The sequence below is a fragment of the Gracilinanus agilis genome, chromosome 4 (genome assembly GCF_016433145.1).
Source record: "Gracilinanus agilis isolate LMUSP501 chromosome 4, AgileGrace, whole genome shotgun sequence".
NCBI lineage: Eukaryota > Metazoa > Chordata > Mammalia > Didelphimorphia > Didelphidae > Gracilinanus > Gracilinanus agilis.
In genome coordinates, this window is record NC_058133.1 from 151,866,049 (window position 1) to 151,881,355 (window position 15,307).

The window sequence follows — 15,307 nt, forward strand, 5'->3', positions numbered from 1 at the left end:
TAAATCCCTCAGAATTGTCCTGGGTCATTGCATTGCTGCTAGTACAGAAGTCCATTACATTCTATTTTACCACAGTGTATCAGTCTCTGTGTACAGTGTTCTTCTGGCTCTGCTCCTTTCACTCTGCATCAATTCCTGGTGATGTCTTCTTTTGTTGTGTTCACCCCTTACCCTCAGGTTTTTTTGGGGAAGAGTCTGTAATCTTTTCCATTCCATTGGAATAGAATTCAATTTATACTCTATATCTAATCCCAGTCTAAGACCATACTTTACATACCATCCAACAATCCCTTAGGAAACCAGGGCCTACTTGGGCATCTCTGCCACTTCCCTCTCCACTCCCTACCTTTCTGACACTTAACTCTGGAAATAGTAATCACATCAAAATTATCCCATATGCTGGGAAGGACACGGCAATCAACTACCCTGTGGCTCTACAAATGTATTTCCCCACAAACTCTTCCATGGCCACTGTTCCCTTATATATGTTGTCATTTTCTACTGGAATATTATAAGCTCCTTGAAGCCTGAACTGATTATTTGTTCCCCCAGTGCCTAGGTGGTTAATTTTATTTCATTCCTTAAACTCTTCTCAATGAAAATAGATCTTTAAATATCTTGAAGTTTTTTCACTTGTATTAAAGTTTTCTTCTCTATACTCAGTCAAGTCCAGCAACTGTACTTTGCTTAAGACTTATGCCTATTATTAATGTAGTTTTTATTCAAAATCCAACCACTTACAGAAGTGAAACTCGCCAGTTTTAAGTTCTAGTATCTTGGAAAATTCTCATGGATTGAGAGTCACAGAAACAATTTACAGGTTTTCTGATATAGTAGCTATTTGTGAGACTAAGTTATTTGTTTAGATAATTGTTCTACAGTTTCTTTATATGTATGTATGTGTATATATATACACATACATACTTATGTAATAGTATGATTTTTTTGCATATTTATATAAAGAAACAATTTGTTCTATGAATAGTTGTTTATCAGGTGTTGACCAAGGATAGAGAGTAGAAGAATGTACATTTATTATAGTTTACGTGTAAATTTCTCTAGTCACTTTTTTTTTTGGTAGACGTGAAGTTCACCCTGAACAGAAGAGTATTAATGGTTATGTAGTTTTTAAGGAAGAGAGTGCTGCTGAAAAGGCACTGAAAAGGTAATTATATCTTTTGATCTGTATCTCTGAAGTAAAGTTTTGTTTTTTTCTTTGTTATTCTTGGACAATCTTTGCAATTTTTCCTTATCTCTTTTTCATAACAATCTTTCTCATATCCTTATCTTAATAGAAATGGTGCTCAGATTGCTGAGGGATTTCCTGTCAGAGTTGAACTTATATCTGACACTCCTTTGGTAGGTTAAGATTGAATTTTTAAAATTGTTGAATTTCTCTTTAATATACTTAAAAATTAATTTTTAACCCTTACCTTCTGTCTTAGAATTAATACGGTGTATTGGTTCTAAGTCAGAAGAGTGGGAAGGGCTAGGCATTGGGAGTTATGTCCCAGTGTCACACAGCTAGGAAATGTCTGAGGCCAACTTTGAACCTGGGACCTCCCGTCTCTAGGCCTGGCTTTCAATCCACTAAGCCACCTAGGTGCCTCTAGTGTACTTATAAAAAGAGACATTTAGGAAAAGGCACAAAAGGCAGAGCTGTTTTGTCTTGGCTTCCATTTCAGAGTCGTAGTGGTGTTAGAGGAGCTTTCAAGTTACATGAGAACTGTGACATTGAGTACTAGTCCTGGTTTTATATATATGTATACACACCTCTTTTAGTTTTATTTCTGCCCCCTCCCCTTAACATATTAAACAATCAATTTTTGTTTCAGAGAGGCAAGAGATCAGTATTTGTGGGGAACCTCCCATACAGTAAGTTTTTGTTGATAAATGTTCAAATTAACTTTTTAGTCCTAAAATAACTAAGATAAAATTAAAGTAAAAACTTGCATGTTTTAATAAATATTGAAAATTTATTGAAAATAAATTTCTGATTTAAAATTGACTTGCATAACATTGAAAAAATACTAATTCATAGGAAAATATACTGAAATAAATTTATTTTAGATAGCCTTTAAAATATTTTTAAAATGTAATAAATTCTTCCCTATTTAATTGAATTTGCTTGCAGAAATTGAAGAGTCTGCTATTCAGGAGCATTTCTCTGACTGTGGAAGTGTTTTAGCAGTAAAAATTGTGAGAAACAAAGTCACTGGAGTTGGCAAAGGGTGTGGCTATGTGCTCTTTGAGGTATGAGAGATTAATGCATTATAGATATTTAAATATTAGCTAAAACAAAATAATACTGTCAGTGTTCAAACTTATATATTGTTAAATCTCTATTCTCAAGTTCTAAATTAGGAAAAGGAGTACATTTCAAACCTAAATATAATGAGGACCATTACAACAAAAACCTTTCTGACAATATTTCCTGGCAATATATAAAATTACCTCTGACAGTACTTATTTTTATCATGTCTTAAAATTCAGAAAAAAGAAAGTTTGCAAATTTGTGGCTCAGTTTTCTGTTTTGAAGAATGGAAATTAAACTTTGCTATTAGCTTCTATAAATATGTGGTCTTCAATTACACTATCACAAAATTTCATAGCTTAAAGGGATTTAGAAGACTTGCACAATTTTTCCCGTATTTTAGAGGTGGAACTGGATCTTTGAAGCCCCTACTTCATTCTCTAGATTCTCCTGCTATATACTTATTGGTGGGGAAGGGGAGGATCCTATAACTTCAAAAACAAAAAATTAGTGTTTTATTACATAAAATAATTTGTTAGTTTCCATGTACATCATTAGTTTAGCATGAAATTTTTTTTGGATAGTAATTAATCTTTGAATTACTTTTCTCAGAATACTGATGCTGTACAACTTGCTTTGAGATTAAACAATTCTGAATTAATGGGAAGAAAACTACGAGTCAAGCATTATGTTAATCATGAAAAGGTTAAACCACCACATACTCCAGGCAGAGTTTTGGAGAACTCCACCAAATTTAAGCACAAACTTAATTTTCCTTCTAAAAACACAGGGCAACATTCTGAAAATACATTTGCTGGAGAAAAAGCTAATCCCTTGAAAAAGAAAAAGAAATGGCAAAAAAGTGGGAAAAGTAGAAAGCAAATAGAAAAACACAAATAGAGCATCAGTTTGAAACTTTTCTACTTGTATAATTTACTAATAAAAGTATGTTCTATTTAATGAGTGTGATTACTCTTAATTTATAAATAAAGGGCATTTTTGAAATCTGGAGAACCCTAGCTTCTCTAATAGCTGCTGATTCAAATTATATAGCACCTTCCTTAAAGCAGTATATTTTAAGACTTAAAATATGTAATTAGCCTCCCCAGAGGAAGAATCTCTTCCTCTGGGGAGGCTAATAACTATGACATTAAGTGATGATATTTTTCTAGTTGCTTGCTTTTTCAGTGTTCTTTCCAGCATGACATTCTGCATTTTTTTTACATGGATCTGATATTTTTTTTCTGTGGAGGGAATTCCCCAAAGTAGACAGTTTCACAGCTGTGATAGGGATTAGTAAGTCCTAAAACCTAAAAAAAGTAATGTTTCTTGAGAGGACTGGAGGTTTCAGTGAATTACTCAAAATCACACAGCTAGAATATGTCAGTAGCAAGGCTTGAATCAAGGTCTTGCTGACTACAAGACCAGACTGCTATTCCTAATGCCACTCATGTTCTGCATGAGACATTTTTGATTTGGATGACTTTAAGAAATTTATCTAGCTATTAATTCAAAAATTAGAAATTGTGCTTTAATTTCTCATTTATTAAAAATAATAATAGAATATTCTGTGTTCCTTAAAGTTGGCTAAAAAGCAAACTTGATACAGTCATTTTATAGTTAGTACAGCGCTTGGTACACAGTAGGTTCTTCTTAAGTGCTGGTTAACTGATCAATATTGGAATTGGTGCCTATGGGGAAAATATGTCATGTTTAATAAAATCAGCCTTCAGAAAACCACAGACCTTTTGAAATCATGTGCTTGTGAGTTAAATGATTTTCTTATTTTCCTGATACAACATTTACTCATTGATTTAAACATATAACCATTTATATTTCACAATCCTTTTCTTTGCAACAACCATGTGAAGTAGAAATAAATTTATGATCATGACCATGAGTGAGGAAATTTAAGTTAAAATATGAGTTTCTGGCTTAATCATAATCACAAAGCTAGTAAACTGCTCTCAAATTGAGATAGGATTCAAAGCCAGATCTTCTTACTTATCATCCAGTGTTTTATTCATGATAACTTGCACAATAAGCAGTGAACTTATAGTATAAGAAGTATTCTATGGCAACTTTTAAAAATATCATACTATTTTCTGTGTTCTCTTTGATGATAGATCTTGAACCCCTGTGGGACTACTGACCTTTAAGTTGTAATGCAAGGTGGCTAACAGAAACTTTTTGCTTCTGTAATTTCTAATGGTCACAAAAAGTCAGTTAAACATCTTAGAATGTTCAGAAAGTCAGAACTTAAAGCTATAAATAGAGGTGAAGTCCCAACTGACGGGGCTTTTGCCTTCTGGCTTTCGCTGTGGCTGGAGGCTTTTGCTTTGGCCTTTCGGCTTTGGCCTAATTGCTTCGGCCTTGGCCTGTGCTTATTTTGTCTTGGGGAGATTTAAACCTATCTCATATCTCTGGACCTCCCCCTGATCTCCCATCTCCACCCCTCCCTTTCCCTGATTTTCCTTTGGGTTCTGCTTGGAAGGGAGGGCTTGGTGATTGAACATTGTGGGTTTTAGTTTCTTTAGATAATTGGAGTATCCTCAAATAAGTTACCTCTAGATTTGATAAAGACTTTTCTTAAAAGGCAGTCAAATCTTCCTGACTGGGAGAGCCGGGCTCTCTTGGTCTAAACCTCTCCGCGACCCATCCCCCACCCTCACCTCTCTCCCTAGCAGCAGTTAGAAAAATCCTAAACCCCTCCCCCTTCTGACTGACCCTGGTATTAATAAATCCCCTTGTTACCTATTCAAACCCTGTGGTGAGTCATTGTGTTGAAAATTAAGACAAGAGCTCAAGAGGAAGGAATCATTTTCTTTATTTCTTGAGAAAACTGGGGTATCCATCTTGGCAGGAAGTACCGCCCCGAGACTTCCTCCAGCCATCAGTTTGACTGGCAGGGAGGGGCCCTCTCGACTCCTCCCAAAAGAGACTGGAGAAACTAACAAGAGAACCCTCCAGTCAAACCAAAAAGTACCTTTCCTCCTCCAATGACCTTATAATCACCTTAATATCCCATTTATCCTTTCTCACACCCAATTGCCTTTCATTTGACCCTACTCAGATTATTTATTTTTTTGATAGCAAAGTGGAACCAAAAACTTCCTAATCACCTAGTTGTAACTAGTTAGACAGAATCCAAAGTAAAGGAACTTGTTGAGATAATATTTGAAATGTGATAATGTTAAAGGTCTTAACATAGTTCTGGGTGCATAGCCACCATATAAATGTTAGTAATTGTTGTTAATTATTGTAGAAGGGATCCTTTTTTACCTGTGACCTCACAGATTTTTTTGATACCGTTGAAAGTATGTTTGTATGCAGAATTGGTATAGCATTTATAGTGGTGAAGCAGCATGATATAGTAGAGTTCTGGACTTAGACTCAGAAATATCTTGGTTTAGCTCCAAACTTAAATTGACCCACAGGCAAGTCACTTAACCTCTGGGTCTCAGTTTCCTCATCTGTAAAATGAGGGGGGAAAACAAATTCTAAATCTGTGATGTATGATTTTACCCTGGGTAGAATGATTAGATAGCTTTAAAAAAACAACAGTTTTCTTACTGCCACAGTAGAAGTGGCAGTTACCAGAGGTTGACCTATTGAATAATATGAACTTTGTTTTCCACAGTGTTTCCTTTAAAGGATACAAAATGTTTTCCTTATAACTCAGGTAGGTAGGTCAAGTATTGACTGAATGGGGAGATAATTGAGGAAGGGGACACAATTAAGAAGCCACTGCTAAGTGAGAGATGATGAAGGCCTGAACTAGGGTGGGGGTGTACGTGAATAGAGAGGACAGATATGAGAGAAGTGGAGGATTTGGCAATAGTTTGTATATGTGATGTCAGGAAGAATTCAGAATCAAGGACAGCAGGGTGCATCTCAGTGGCTCAGTGGTTAGAGAGCCAGGCCTGGAGAGAGGAAAACCTGGGTTCAAATCTGGCCTCAAATGCTTCCTAAATGTATGACCCACATCACTTATCCCCATTGCCTAGTCCTTACTGCTCTTCTGCCTCAGAACCAGTATTTAATAGTATCAATCCCAAGGCAAAAGATAAGAGTGAGCATAAATAAATAAATAAATAAACAAATAAACAAACAAATAAATAAATAAACAAGCAAATAAATAAATGAATGAATGAATAAATATATATATATATATATATATATTTTAAAGGACAGTGCATAAGACACTATTTGAAGAATGATGATGATACCCTTGACAGATACAGGGAAGTTTGGAAGAGGAGTAGATTGGGAAGAAATAAGAGTTCAGTTTTTGACATAAGAAGTTTGAGATGTCAATGGGACATTTAGTTGAAAATAGTAGGTAATTGGAGATAGAGGACTGGCATTCCAGAGGAACTGAAGCTAGATACTCAGGTCTGGAAGTCATCTGCATAGAGATAATAATTAGCTTTATGGAAGCCAATGAAATTGTGAGAGGCAGCTAGCTGGCACAGGGATAGAACTGAAGTGGGTACTTCATAACACAAGTCCAGACACCCAGAAATTCAATAATTGGAACCATTATTTATTGATTAAAAAAAGAAATCTACCAGCGGGGACAGCCTTCCCTAATGGAAGCTGTATCAGACTGACATTACAAGGCAGCTATATAGGTTACAAGATACAAGGCTATTTCCTTTCAAATCCAGGTTCTTATTTGTCAAGAAAAGCCTCATCAGGAACTTAGGTAGTGATAAGTAGATAACACTCAGATCATTCGGAGGATGTTTAATTTTTACAAATGTACCTAAACACTCATCCAAAGTTAGTTATTTTTGCCTTGCATTCCATCCTGACCTATTTGTTTGTCCTGCTGTCCCTTTGTTGTCTATAGGAGAATTTGGACTCTGACCCACCACTTGCCTAGGTTGCTTGACCTCCTGGAGGGATTAGGTCAGTTTCCTAAATAATGCAGGAATGGATTAATCTACTTCAATTCTACTTTATTCTCTGACCTATTTCTTTTATTTCGACTTCTTCATTCCTTCCTCTTCTTGTTCATAAGTCAAATTCTTTTTTTTTTTTTAAACCTTAACTCCTGTGTATTGACTTATAGGTGGAAGAGTGGCAAGGGTAGGCAATGGGGGTCAAGTGACTTGCCCAGGGTCACACAGCTGGGAAGTGTCTGAGACCGGATTTGAACCTAGGACCTCCTGTCTCTAGGCCTGGCTCTCAATCCACTGAGCTACCCAGCTGCCCCCCAAACTCTTTTTTTTAAAAATATTTTATTTTTTAGAAAAACTTTCCATGGTTACATGATTCCCGTTTTTACTTTCCCCTTAATACCCTTTCCCCACCACCTCCCAATAGCCACATAAGTCAAACTCTTGACTCATCAGATAAAGGAGAGTAATGTGACCATGGGGCCAAAAGTTTAACAGCCTGAAGACACTACTGTATATAAGATATGAGACAGTTGATCAGGCGGGGCACTACTAGAAGGCCTATCATTACTTATAAGAGGGGTCTTGCCAGGCTGTGATCATGGAGACCAAGAGAAAAGACTAGACTAACAGTTGGTGGTCCATTCCCTCTCTTGTATCCTCCCTTGGAGCATTAATTTTAGAAATTATCCCTAGGTCAAAGATCCAATTTTAAGAGTAGAACATCTATCTTTTCTCTTTCATCTCCCCTTCTCTCTCTCTTTTTCCCTCAAAACCTTCTGCTTAAAAAGCAAAACATGACTTCCATTCACCTGTCACATATCTGCATACTCAAGCTTAATGGGACATTAGATCAAAGTCTCTCTTCTGTACTCAAACACAACATACCTTTTCATTTTCTCTGATTCACTGTTACCATCATAAAAATAAACATACCATTTGGTATCCCTGCAAGTGCTAAGCAATAACTCCCAAGAATTGAGACACTACCTATAGCATAGTGCTTATCAATTATAAGTTTTAGGTCATCTTAACAGCAAGTCACATAAGTCATAAAATTCTGAGAAAACATTTTTCACATATATGTCATTTTTTAACATCCTGCCCACTTCTTGGCTACTATTTGCAATATCTTTGTATATCTTTATACATGTTGTAAATCTTTATACAGATCAAAATGTAATCAAAATATCAACTAACATCTGGATGTGGAAGCTTGGGAGGAAGGGAAATAAGTTGGAAGGTTATTACAATAGCCCAGATACAAATGGCAAGGGCCTCCAGCAGGTTGGCATCTGTGTTGAACAGGGTAGACAGATTGTGTTATAGGGGTGCAAATGGTGAACCCCTGGGTTCAGGAAGGAAATCTTTCTCAAGAATGAGAGGACTCCAAACTTAGCTTAAAAGTAAAAAAGAAAGATTTATTAGTAAGATAGGATTAATAGCCAGCAAGACAGCATCAGTGGAACAACCATGGGAGGCTGCTTTCCACGACAGGGCAGGGCAGCATGAGTGGAGCAACTGTCCTCCCAGGATGCCCCAGTTCAGGGTTTTTTTTTTTTTTATCCTTCTCAAGAGTGTGGACTTGACTTCTTGCACTCTAGCCTTTGGTGGGTGGGGGATCTGTCTGAGATCCTCAGGGCTTAGTCCATCAAGGTGTGGCCCAGAGGAGTATCTCTTTTGTCTATCTCAACCTAAAGGATAATGGTCTTTGCCTCAGAGTCACAAGGGCAGGAAGGGGGAAAGAAATTTCTCTGTTCACAGCTTGCCTGAGTTAAGGGGTACAGGGTCCCTGCCATCTCTGCACAATCCCCAAGTCAATTGGAACTTTCGGAAATAGAAAAAGACTTCACAATCTCGGCAGTTTAAGGAGGCGAGGGAAGATTACATGGGAGAGTTTGGAGGACAGCCGATTGGAAGAAAATGGGGGGAAGAGAACTTTTTCATTGGAATGACACTCACTGCTTGCCTGGCACCAGGCAAGAGTCGCCTCCGTAGTCAGATATGGGAGAAAGCCTAAGTCTATACTGGGTGGGTGGAGTTGAGGGGTCATTTCCCGGTCAGCCTTACCCAGGGTGCAGCGTTCCTTAGTGCCAAGTGTTGGCTCTCATTAAGAGGATATATCTGCTCCAGAAAACAATTCCATTCATTCATTTAGCAAATATTTATATCTAGAGTTTTTTTAAGCGTTAAGTCACGAACTTCGCGTATTCGCCACCTGTAAAATCATTCATTCTCACACGAGTCCATGGACTTTGCCCAACGTGGTCTGACTGTGCCTCACTGCGCATGTGCGAGGCGAAACCCGGACCTTTTCTCCTCAGGCTCTGCCCTAGACATCTTGGGAGCGTCGCTCTTCATCTACGTCAGAAGCGGAAGTAGAACGTCAAGGGGTCCTTTTCCCCCTCTTGCTGGCTCCGCCCTCGACGGAGCGGAGCGAGCCCTATTCTCCTCGCTTGGGGGTCAGCGGGGGACGGCGCTGCTGCTGCTGCTGCCACTTCCAGCGCGAGCAGCGGCTGAAAAAATGGTGGGCCGGAGTGGCGCGATTGCTGCCGGCGTGTGCGGTGCTCTCTTCATTGGCTACTGTATTTACTTTGACCGCAAGAGACGGAGCGACCCTAACTTCAAGAACCGGCTCCGAGAACGTGAGTGGGTCCCCGCCCCCTCCTTTCATATCCCAGTCCTGGGCTTGCAGTCGTTCTCCCCCCCTCCCCCCCACTTCGTGTTTCCCCTCTTAAACCCCTTTTTCCGCGCGGGCGGGCGCCTTCCTTCTCCCCGTGGTACCACGCATAGCTTAGCTAACGGGCTCCACGCGCGTGGCCGGGGCCTACCTTCCGCGCACGTGCCTCTTGGGGTACGACCAGCCGCATTCTGGAGAATGCCTTTCCTTAGTGTGCGATCTCTCCTACTCATTTTCTTAGAGGAAGGCCCCACGCCCTTTTCCCCAAGGCTCCCGCCTGGACATGGGGTGGGCACGGTTGAGGGAACTGGGCCTTCGAGGCCCTGGCTACTATGGGCATTTCCTTTTGAAGGGCAGCATGGCCTCTCCGCGTAGGTTGTGGGAACTTGGAAGTTCCTTTTCGTGGGTGGGGCAGAGGCTAGTTGGAATGGGTTAAGCCTTGGTGGCGGGTGAGGACTGGGGGCTAGGGGAGTTCTGATCTTAATCTTTCCAGCTTTCAATCATCCTTTTACTCCTTTGCTAGGTTAGAATTTCTTCGTGGTTCTCCACTTTTCCCTCTTTATGCTGCACAGAGATTCTCCCTAGACTCGACTTACCTTTCAGGTCTCACAGTGTCACTTATTGTTTTTGTTCCCCCCCTCCCCATTCCCCCATTTCTTTGCTTTGTCAACCCAGGTGATTTTTATCCCTGTTTGTCCCAGTGACTATGAGACCTGGCACTGTCAAGCATTTCTGCAGGTAATGTGGAAGCTGAAACAACCGGTTCAAGGGAATACCCAAATGTCCCACTGCATTCTTAAACCCTCTTGGTAGCCTTGCTCTAAGCTTCCAAGATATGAGTGAATGCGACAGAAAATTGCAGATGAATCCAAAATGCTAGGTATTTTCCTCTGACTTGGCATTATTTCAAATCTGTGACAACTTATAGAGGTGATACTATTTTGGGAACCGGATTTATTAAATATGAGGGCTTCTGCCTTTCCAACAGTAGAAGACCCTGTGTTTGCAAGTTACATATTTTTTTAAAAAGTTCAATTTGGTTTTTCATTTAAAAACTGCCTCAGGCATTTAAGTGTAAAGTTGATATTCAACTTTATTCTTTTCCTAGGAATATTAGTCATTGAATCATGGGAATGGCAGAGAATTTTGGAAGGTCATAATTTGACTGCAAATTCTAAGGCAGGATTGAGTTCCTTCTGAAGGGCAGCATATTCATTTGTTCTGACCAAAATTCAACACCCACCCATCTCAGGCACTTTTTTTTGCCTTGATGTATTTGTTGTTGGTGTTTCCCATAGGTTGAAGATTTGTCTAAAACTTCCTAGTTCATAATAACCTTTGCCTAATTCCGGACAGTTCTATGATTCAATACTTTTAATTTCCTTGTAACACAGACTTAAATAGTGATAGTAGCTAATTTATATATCTCTAAAGTCATTTTACATATGGCCCCTCATTTGAACCTTACAACTCTGCTAGAGGAATTATTACTCATTTTATGATGAGGAAACTGAAGCTTAGAGAAGTCAAGCAAGTTGTCTGGGGTTATACCTATTTGAGGCAGGTTTTGAACTTTACCTTATATTGTGTTCAATAGTCTGTTCACCTGTGACTTACCTACCTTTATTTAAAAAGACAAAGGGAGGAAGAAGCAGTTCAGCAAAATCAACCAAATCTTATAGAATATAATAAGTTAACATATATAGTGCTTACTATGTGCCAGTCACTGTGATAGATCCCTTAACTTTGCCTTTTTGCACTCCTTCTTCTGGACCATGTAAAAATTACTGGTGTGCAAATGGTGGAGGAAAGTTGATTTTGAATTCTTTAAATTTAGGGTAAGAAGGAGCCTAAGGAGATCCAGTGCCCTCATTATGGAGCTGGGAAACTTGAGGCCCAGAAAAGTTAAGTGATGTGTCCAAGGTCTACAGTTTGGACTAGAACCCAGGTCTCCTGTGTCCAGTATCCATAGCTGGCTGGTCTACCCTTATCATTCTCTTATTCCCTTGACAAATACCAATGTCCTGATTAACACATCCATTGCCCCTTTTTTCTTAGTCTTAACTTTTCTGGGTTTTGACATCAAGTATGCCAAGATATTAGACACTCAATTATCTGATTATCTTCTGTTTTCTTTAATTGCTTTATTGGCTCTTCATACTTTTCTCTATCCCCTTAATGTGCTTAGAATTCCAAAGGTCTCTCATTGGTTTTCTTCTCTGGCTGTATTCTGTACTCTCCTGAAATCTTTGAGTCCTGTGGCTTCTGCTCTTCTCTCAAAAATAACTCCAAATTTAGATCCTCCTTCTAGAGCTCCAGATCCACCTCTCCAGACTGCCTATAGTATATCTCCATTTGAATGTCTTCCTAGTACTTGAACTTCTTCATTAGCTACCTCATCTCTCATATCCATTTAACCAAACAAATCTAGTGGATCTTGAATGGTACCTTTTTGTATGTTTCCATGGCTACTACTCTAGAACAGACTTACTATCACCTGCTTATTGACATTTAATAGAATTTTCTCCTGCTACTCCCTATTCCAATTAATCTTTCATACCACTTAAAATTTTTATGCATAACTATGCTGTCAATTCTCTGTCTCCAATGCTTCAGTGTAACCTCATTGCCTATCAGGTAAAATTAAAACTCCTTTGTCTTTTGAACCTCTTCCCCTTCCCCGCAATATGGAACCACCCTGCTGTAGCTCATCTTATTTAGATTTTCCAACCAAACTAGTATAGCTTGACTTTGTTAACATGCTCTTTATTTTCTTGCCTTCATTCTATTCATTTTAACAGGTCACTTGCTCTGTGATAGCTCATGTTAGGCAGTGAGGTTACAAAGTCACAAATGAAATAATCCCTGACTTCATTTGATTGGGGGTGGGTGAGTATTATAAAAATAACTTCTATAACTTAGGTACAGATTAAAAACAAAGTAAGTTGAGGAAAGGCTGGATATCATTTTTCCCATCCATTTTCAAGTTGTTACCTCTTCCTTAGGGAAAGTTTTTAATAAAAGTGATGGGGGCATCTTGAAGAAGAGGGGAAGGGGAACAGAATGTACCCATCTCATCATGCTATGTTCCAAGCACTGTGCTAAGGCACTTTATCAATATATCTTATTTGATCCTCACAAATTCTGCTGAATCCCCATTTTGCACTTGAGCAAACTGAAGCAAATAGAAGTTTAAGTGACTTTTCCAGTGTCACACAGGATCATTGAGATTGGATTTGAATTCAGGACTTCTTGACTCCAAGCCCAGCACTCTAGTCACCCTGCTTCCACCTAGTCACTTAGATACTAAGGAATTTAGTTTGGGGCTGTACTACAGAATTTTAGTTGACTTATTTTAAAAGATAGTTCTCTAATTGAAAGGCAGTGATACTTTTTTAAGTTAAAAATCTTATGAGACATTTTCTATTTTAAAGGGCAGAATTGAATATAAACTATGGAAAGAGAAAACCCCATTGCCATTATCTTAAACTTAAGTTTGGAAATTTGGAGTAGTCATGCTTCATTTTTAGCCAAGATGTTTCATTTATGAGAGAACTTTGCCATCTACTGGCCATTTAAAAATGAGACAAAAAGCCATTTTAAACAGCCATTATTATTATTGATTATTATTGCAAGATAAAACTTAGAGGGTAACAGTTATATCAGTTTCATTGATATTTGTTACTTCATTTGGCAGAATTATAGTGTTTTGGAAAGATCTCTGGTTTTTGTAGTCAAAAGGCCTAGGATCATTTAAATTTTTGCTCTGCTGCTTACATTGTGATCTAGTAGGGCATGACATCTCTTGGACTCATTTTCCTCATCTATAAAATGAAGACATTGGACTAGTTGTTAGATTCTTTTCCTATCTAATTCTTAAATTTATGTTCCTGTGGTCCTTTGAGACCGAAGGTGCACCGACAACCAAAATCAGTCTTTTTAGATGAGATTGTTGATAAAATGTTTTAGTTGAGCAGATTGGCAAGTAGTGTTTAAATTTGTATCTTTTTGTTTAAGATATTCATATTTAGCCTAGCCTCATTAACTTGAAAACATTTCTTTTGACTTTAGATGTTCAAATTCATTGTAAAAGTAAGTTTGTCTATTTATGGTAATCATTATTTAATGGAGATATTTCAAATTCCTGTGTATGAGCACACCAGTTGAGAGTTTTCCACTTTATTGAGTACTTTGAGGATTTCCAAATTGTGCAAATTGAACTATATAGAGCTAGTTAGATTGCTGGACCTGGAGTCAGGAAGATTTGAGTTCTAATTTTGCCTCAGAAACTTTCTCAAGTTCTGCATCCTGGGGCCAGGCAAATAGCAGCCATCTCACAACATTGTTGTCATGACCAAATGAGATCACGTACAAAGCTTTGCAACCCTTAGAGCAATATAATATTTGCTATTGGTATTATTGAGGCTGTCTAGGTCAACTTTCATCTTAGAGATGAGGATACTGAGGCCCCCAAAGATTAAGTTATTTAACTAACCTGATGTATTTATAAGTTATAAGCTCAGTCAGAGGCAGGCTCTTTGACTTTCGAAAATCACTGCTCTTTGTCCTCTGCAATCCTGCATCTGAGTTTTAATCCTGATTTCAATGACTAAGCATGTAACTTGAGTGTTCTCCTTATAGTTTTTCAACTTATCAAATGCCTGTCTATACCTCTAGGTGGATTCTGATAGAATATTTGAGAATAATGTCAAATTTCTAATTTTATTAATTAGAACCTCATTGTGGTAGGCACTGGGGATTCGGAGACAAATTAAAGAGTGTTTCCTCTCAAAGAGCTTATATTCCATTGCAGGGAGACATGGATGTGCATTAAGTATAAATAAAATAAATTAAAAGTAATGGGAGCACCAGCAGCTGGAGGGATTCATTTAGAAAGAGGCCTTTGTGGTGAGTTCTGAAGAAAATTAGGGATCTTAAAAAATTAGCGGTAATGAGGGGCTGGGAGGAGATGTAAAGAGCAGCCTGTGCAAAGACAAATGGGAGGAGATGGAGTGCTATGTGTGTGGGGAAAAGCAAGACCAGTTTGTCTAGATTGTAGAAGTTGTAAAGGAAAGCTGAATAATAGGGCTGTGAAAGTAGGTTGGAGCCAGGTTGTTGACTTTAAATGCCAAAACATTTTATATTTTCTCTTAGGTACAATAAAAAGGCCACTGAAGTTTTCTATTTATCTTAATTTATATAATTAGGTCAGAATCTTTCTTTCTAAAAATTTGAAATAAGTCCAGAGTAAAAAGAAGTGTAATTTATTAATAGCCAGTTAAAAGCAGCTTGTACATTTCCCAAACCCAAGTAACCCACCAAAAATTTCAAGTTGTACCTGGTTATAGGGACCAGGGACAATAGAATTGGAGTTTTGATCTAATGGACTTTTACATTTCTTTGTCTCTTAGTCACAAGTAGTGTTCAGTGGTCCAGGAAAGCTTTTTTTATAGTTCACAGAAAACTAGC

The 15,307-nt window shown here is 38.2% G+C and overlaps 2 protein-coding genes and 1 non-coding gene across 3 annotated transcripts in view; all 3 read left to right on the top strand.

Annotated features, from left to right (window-relative positions):
- The window catches only part of RBM34 (RNA binding motif protein 34), a 19,518-nt gene extending 16,269 nt beyond the window's left edge, over positions 1 to 3,249 (top strand). Inside the window, exons 7-11 of the mRNA XM_044673741.1 lie at positions 1,082 to 1,165; positions 1,296 to 1,359; positions 1,836 to 1,875; positions 2,135 to 2,253; positions 2,867 to 3,249. Coding sequence (XP_044529676.1) covers positions 1,082 to 1,165; positions 1,296 to 1,359; positions 1,836 to 1,875; positions 2,135 to 2,253; positions 2,867 to 3,154 — 595 coding nt within the window. The 3' untranslated portion in view covers positions 3,155 to 3,249. The remainder of the gene's footprint in view (positions 1 to 1,081; positions 1,166 to 1,295; positions 1,360 to 1,835; positions 1,876 to 2,134; positions 2,254 to 2,866) is intronic.
- Positions 3,250 to 9,575: 6,326 nt separating this feature from the next.
- Positions 9,576 to 15,307, top strand: part of TOMM20 (translocase of outer mitochondrial membrane 20) — a 31,705-nt gene continuing 25,973 nt past the window's right edge. Inside the window, exon 1 of the mRNA XM_044671728.1 lies at positions 9,576 to 9,803. Coding sequence (XP_044527663.1) covers positions 9,683 to 9,803 — 121 coding nt within the window. The 5' untranslated portion in view covers positions 9,576 to 9,682. The remainder of the gene's footprint in view (positions 9,804 to 15,307) is intronic.
- On the top strand, positions 10,627 to 10,761 carry LOC123248227. Its single transcript, XR_006506298.1, has one exon. It is a non-coding gene; the product is annotated as a small nucleolar RNA SNORA14 (small nucleolar RNA).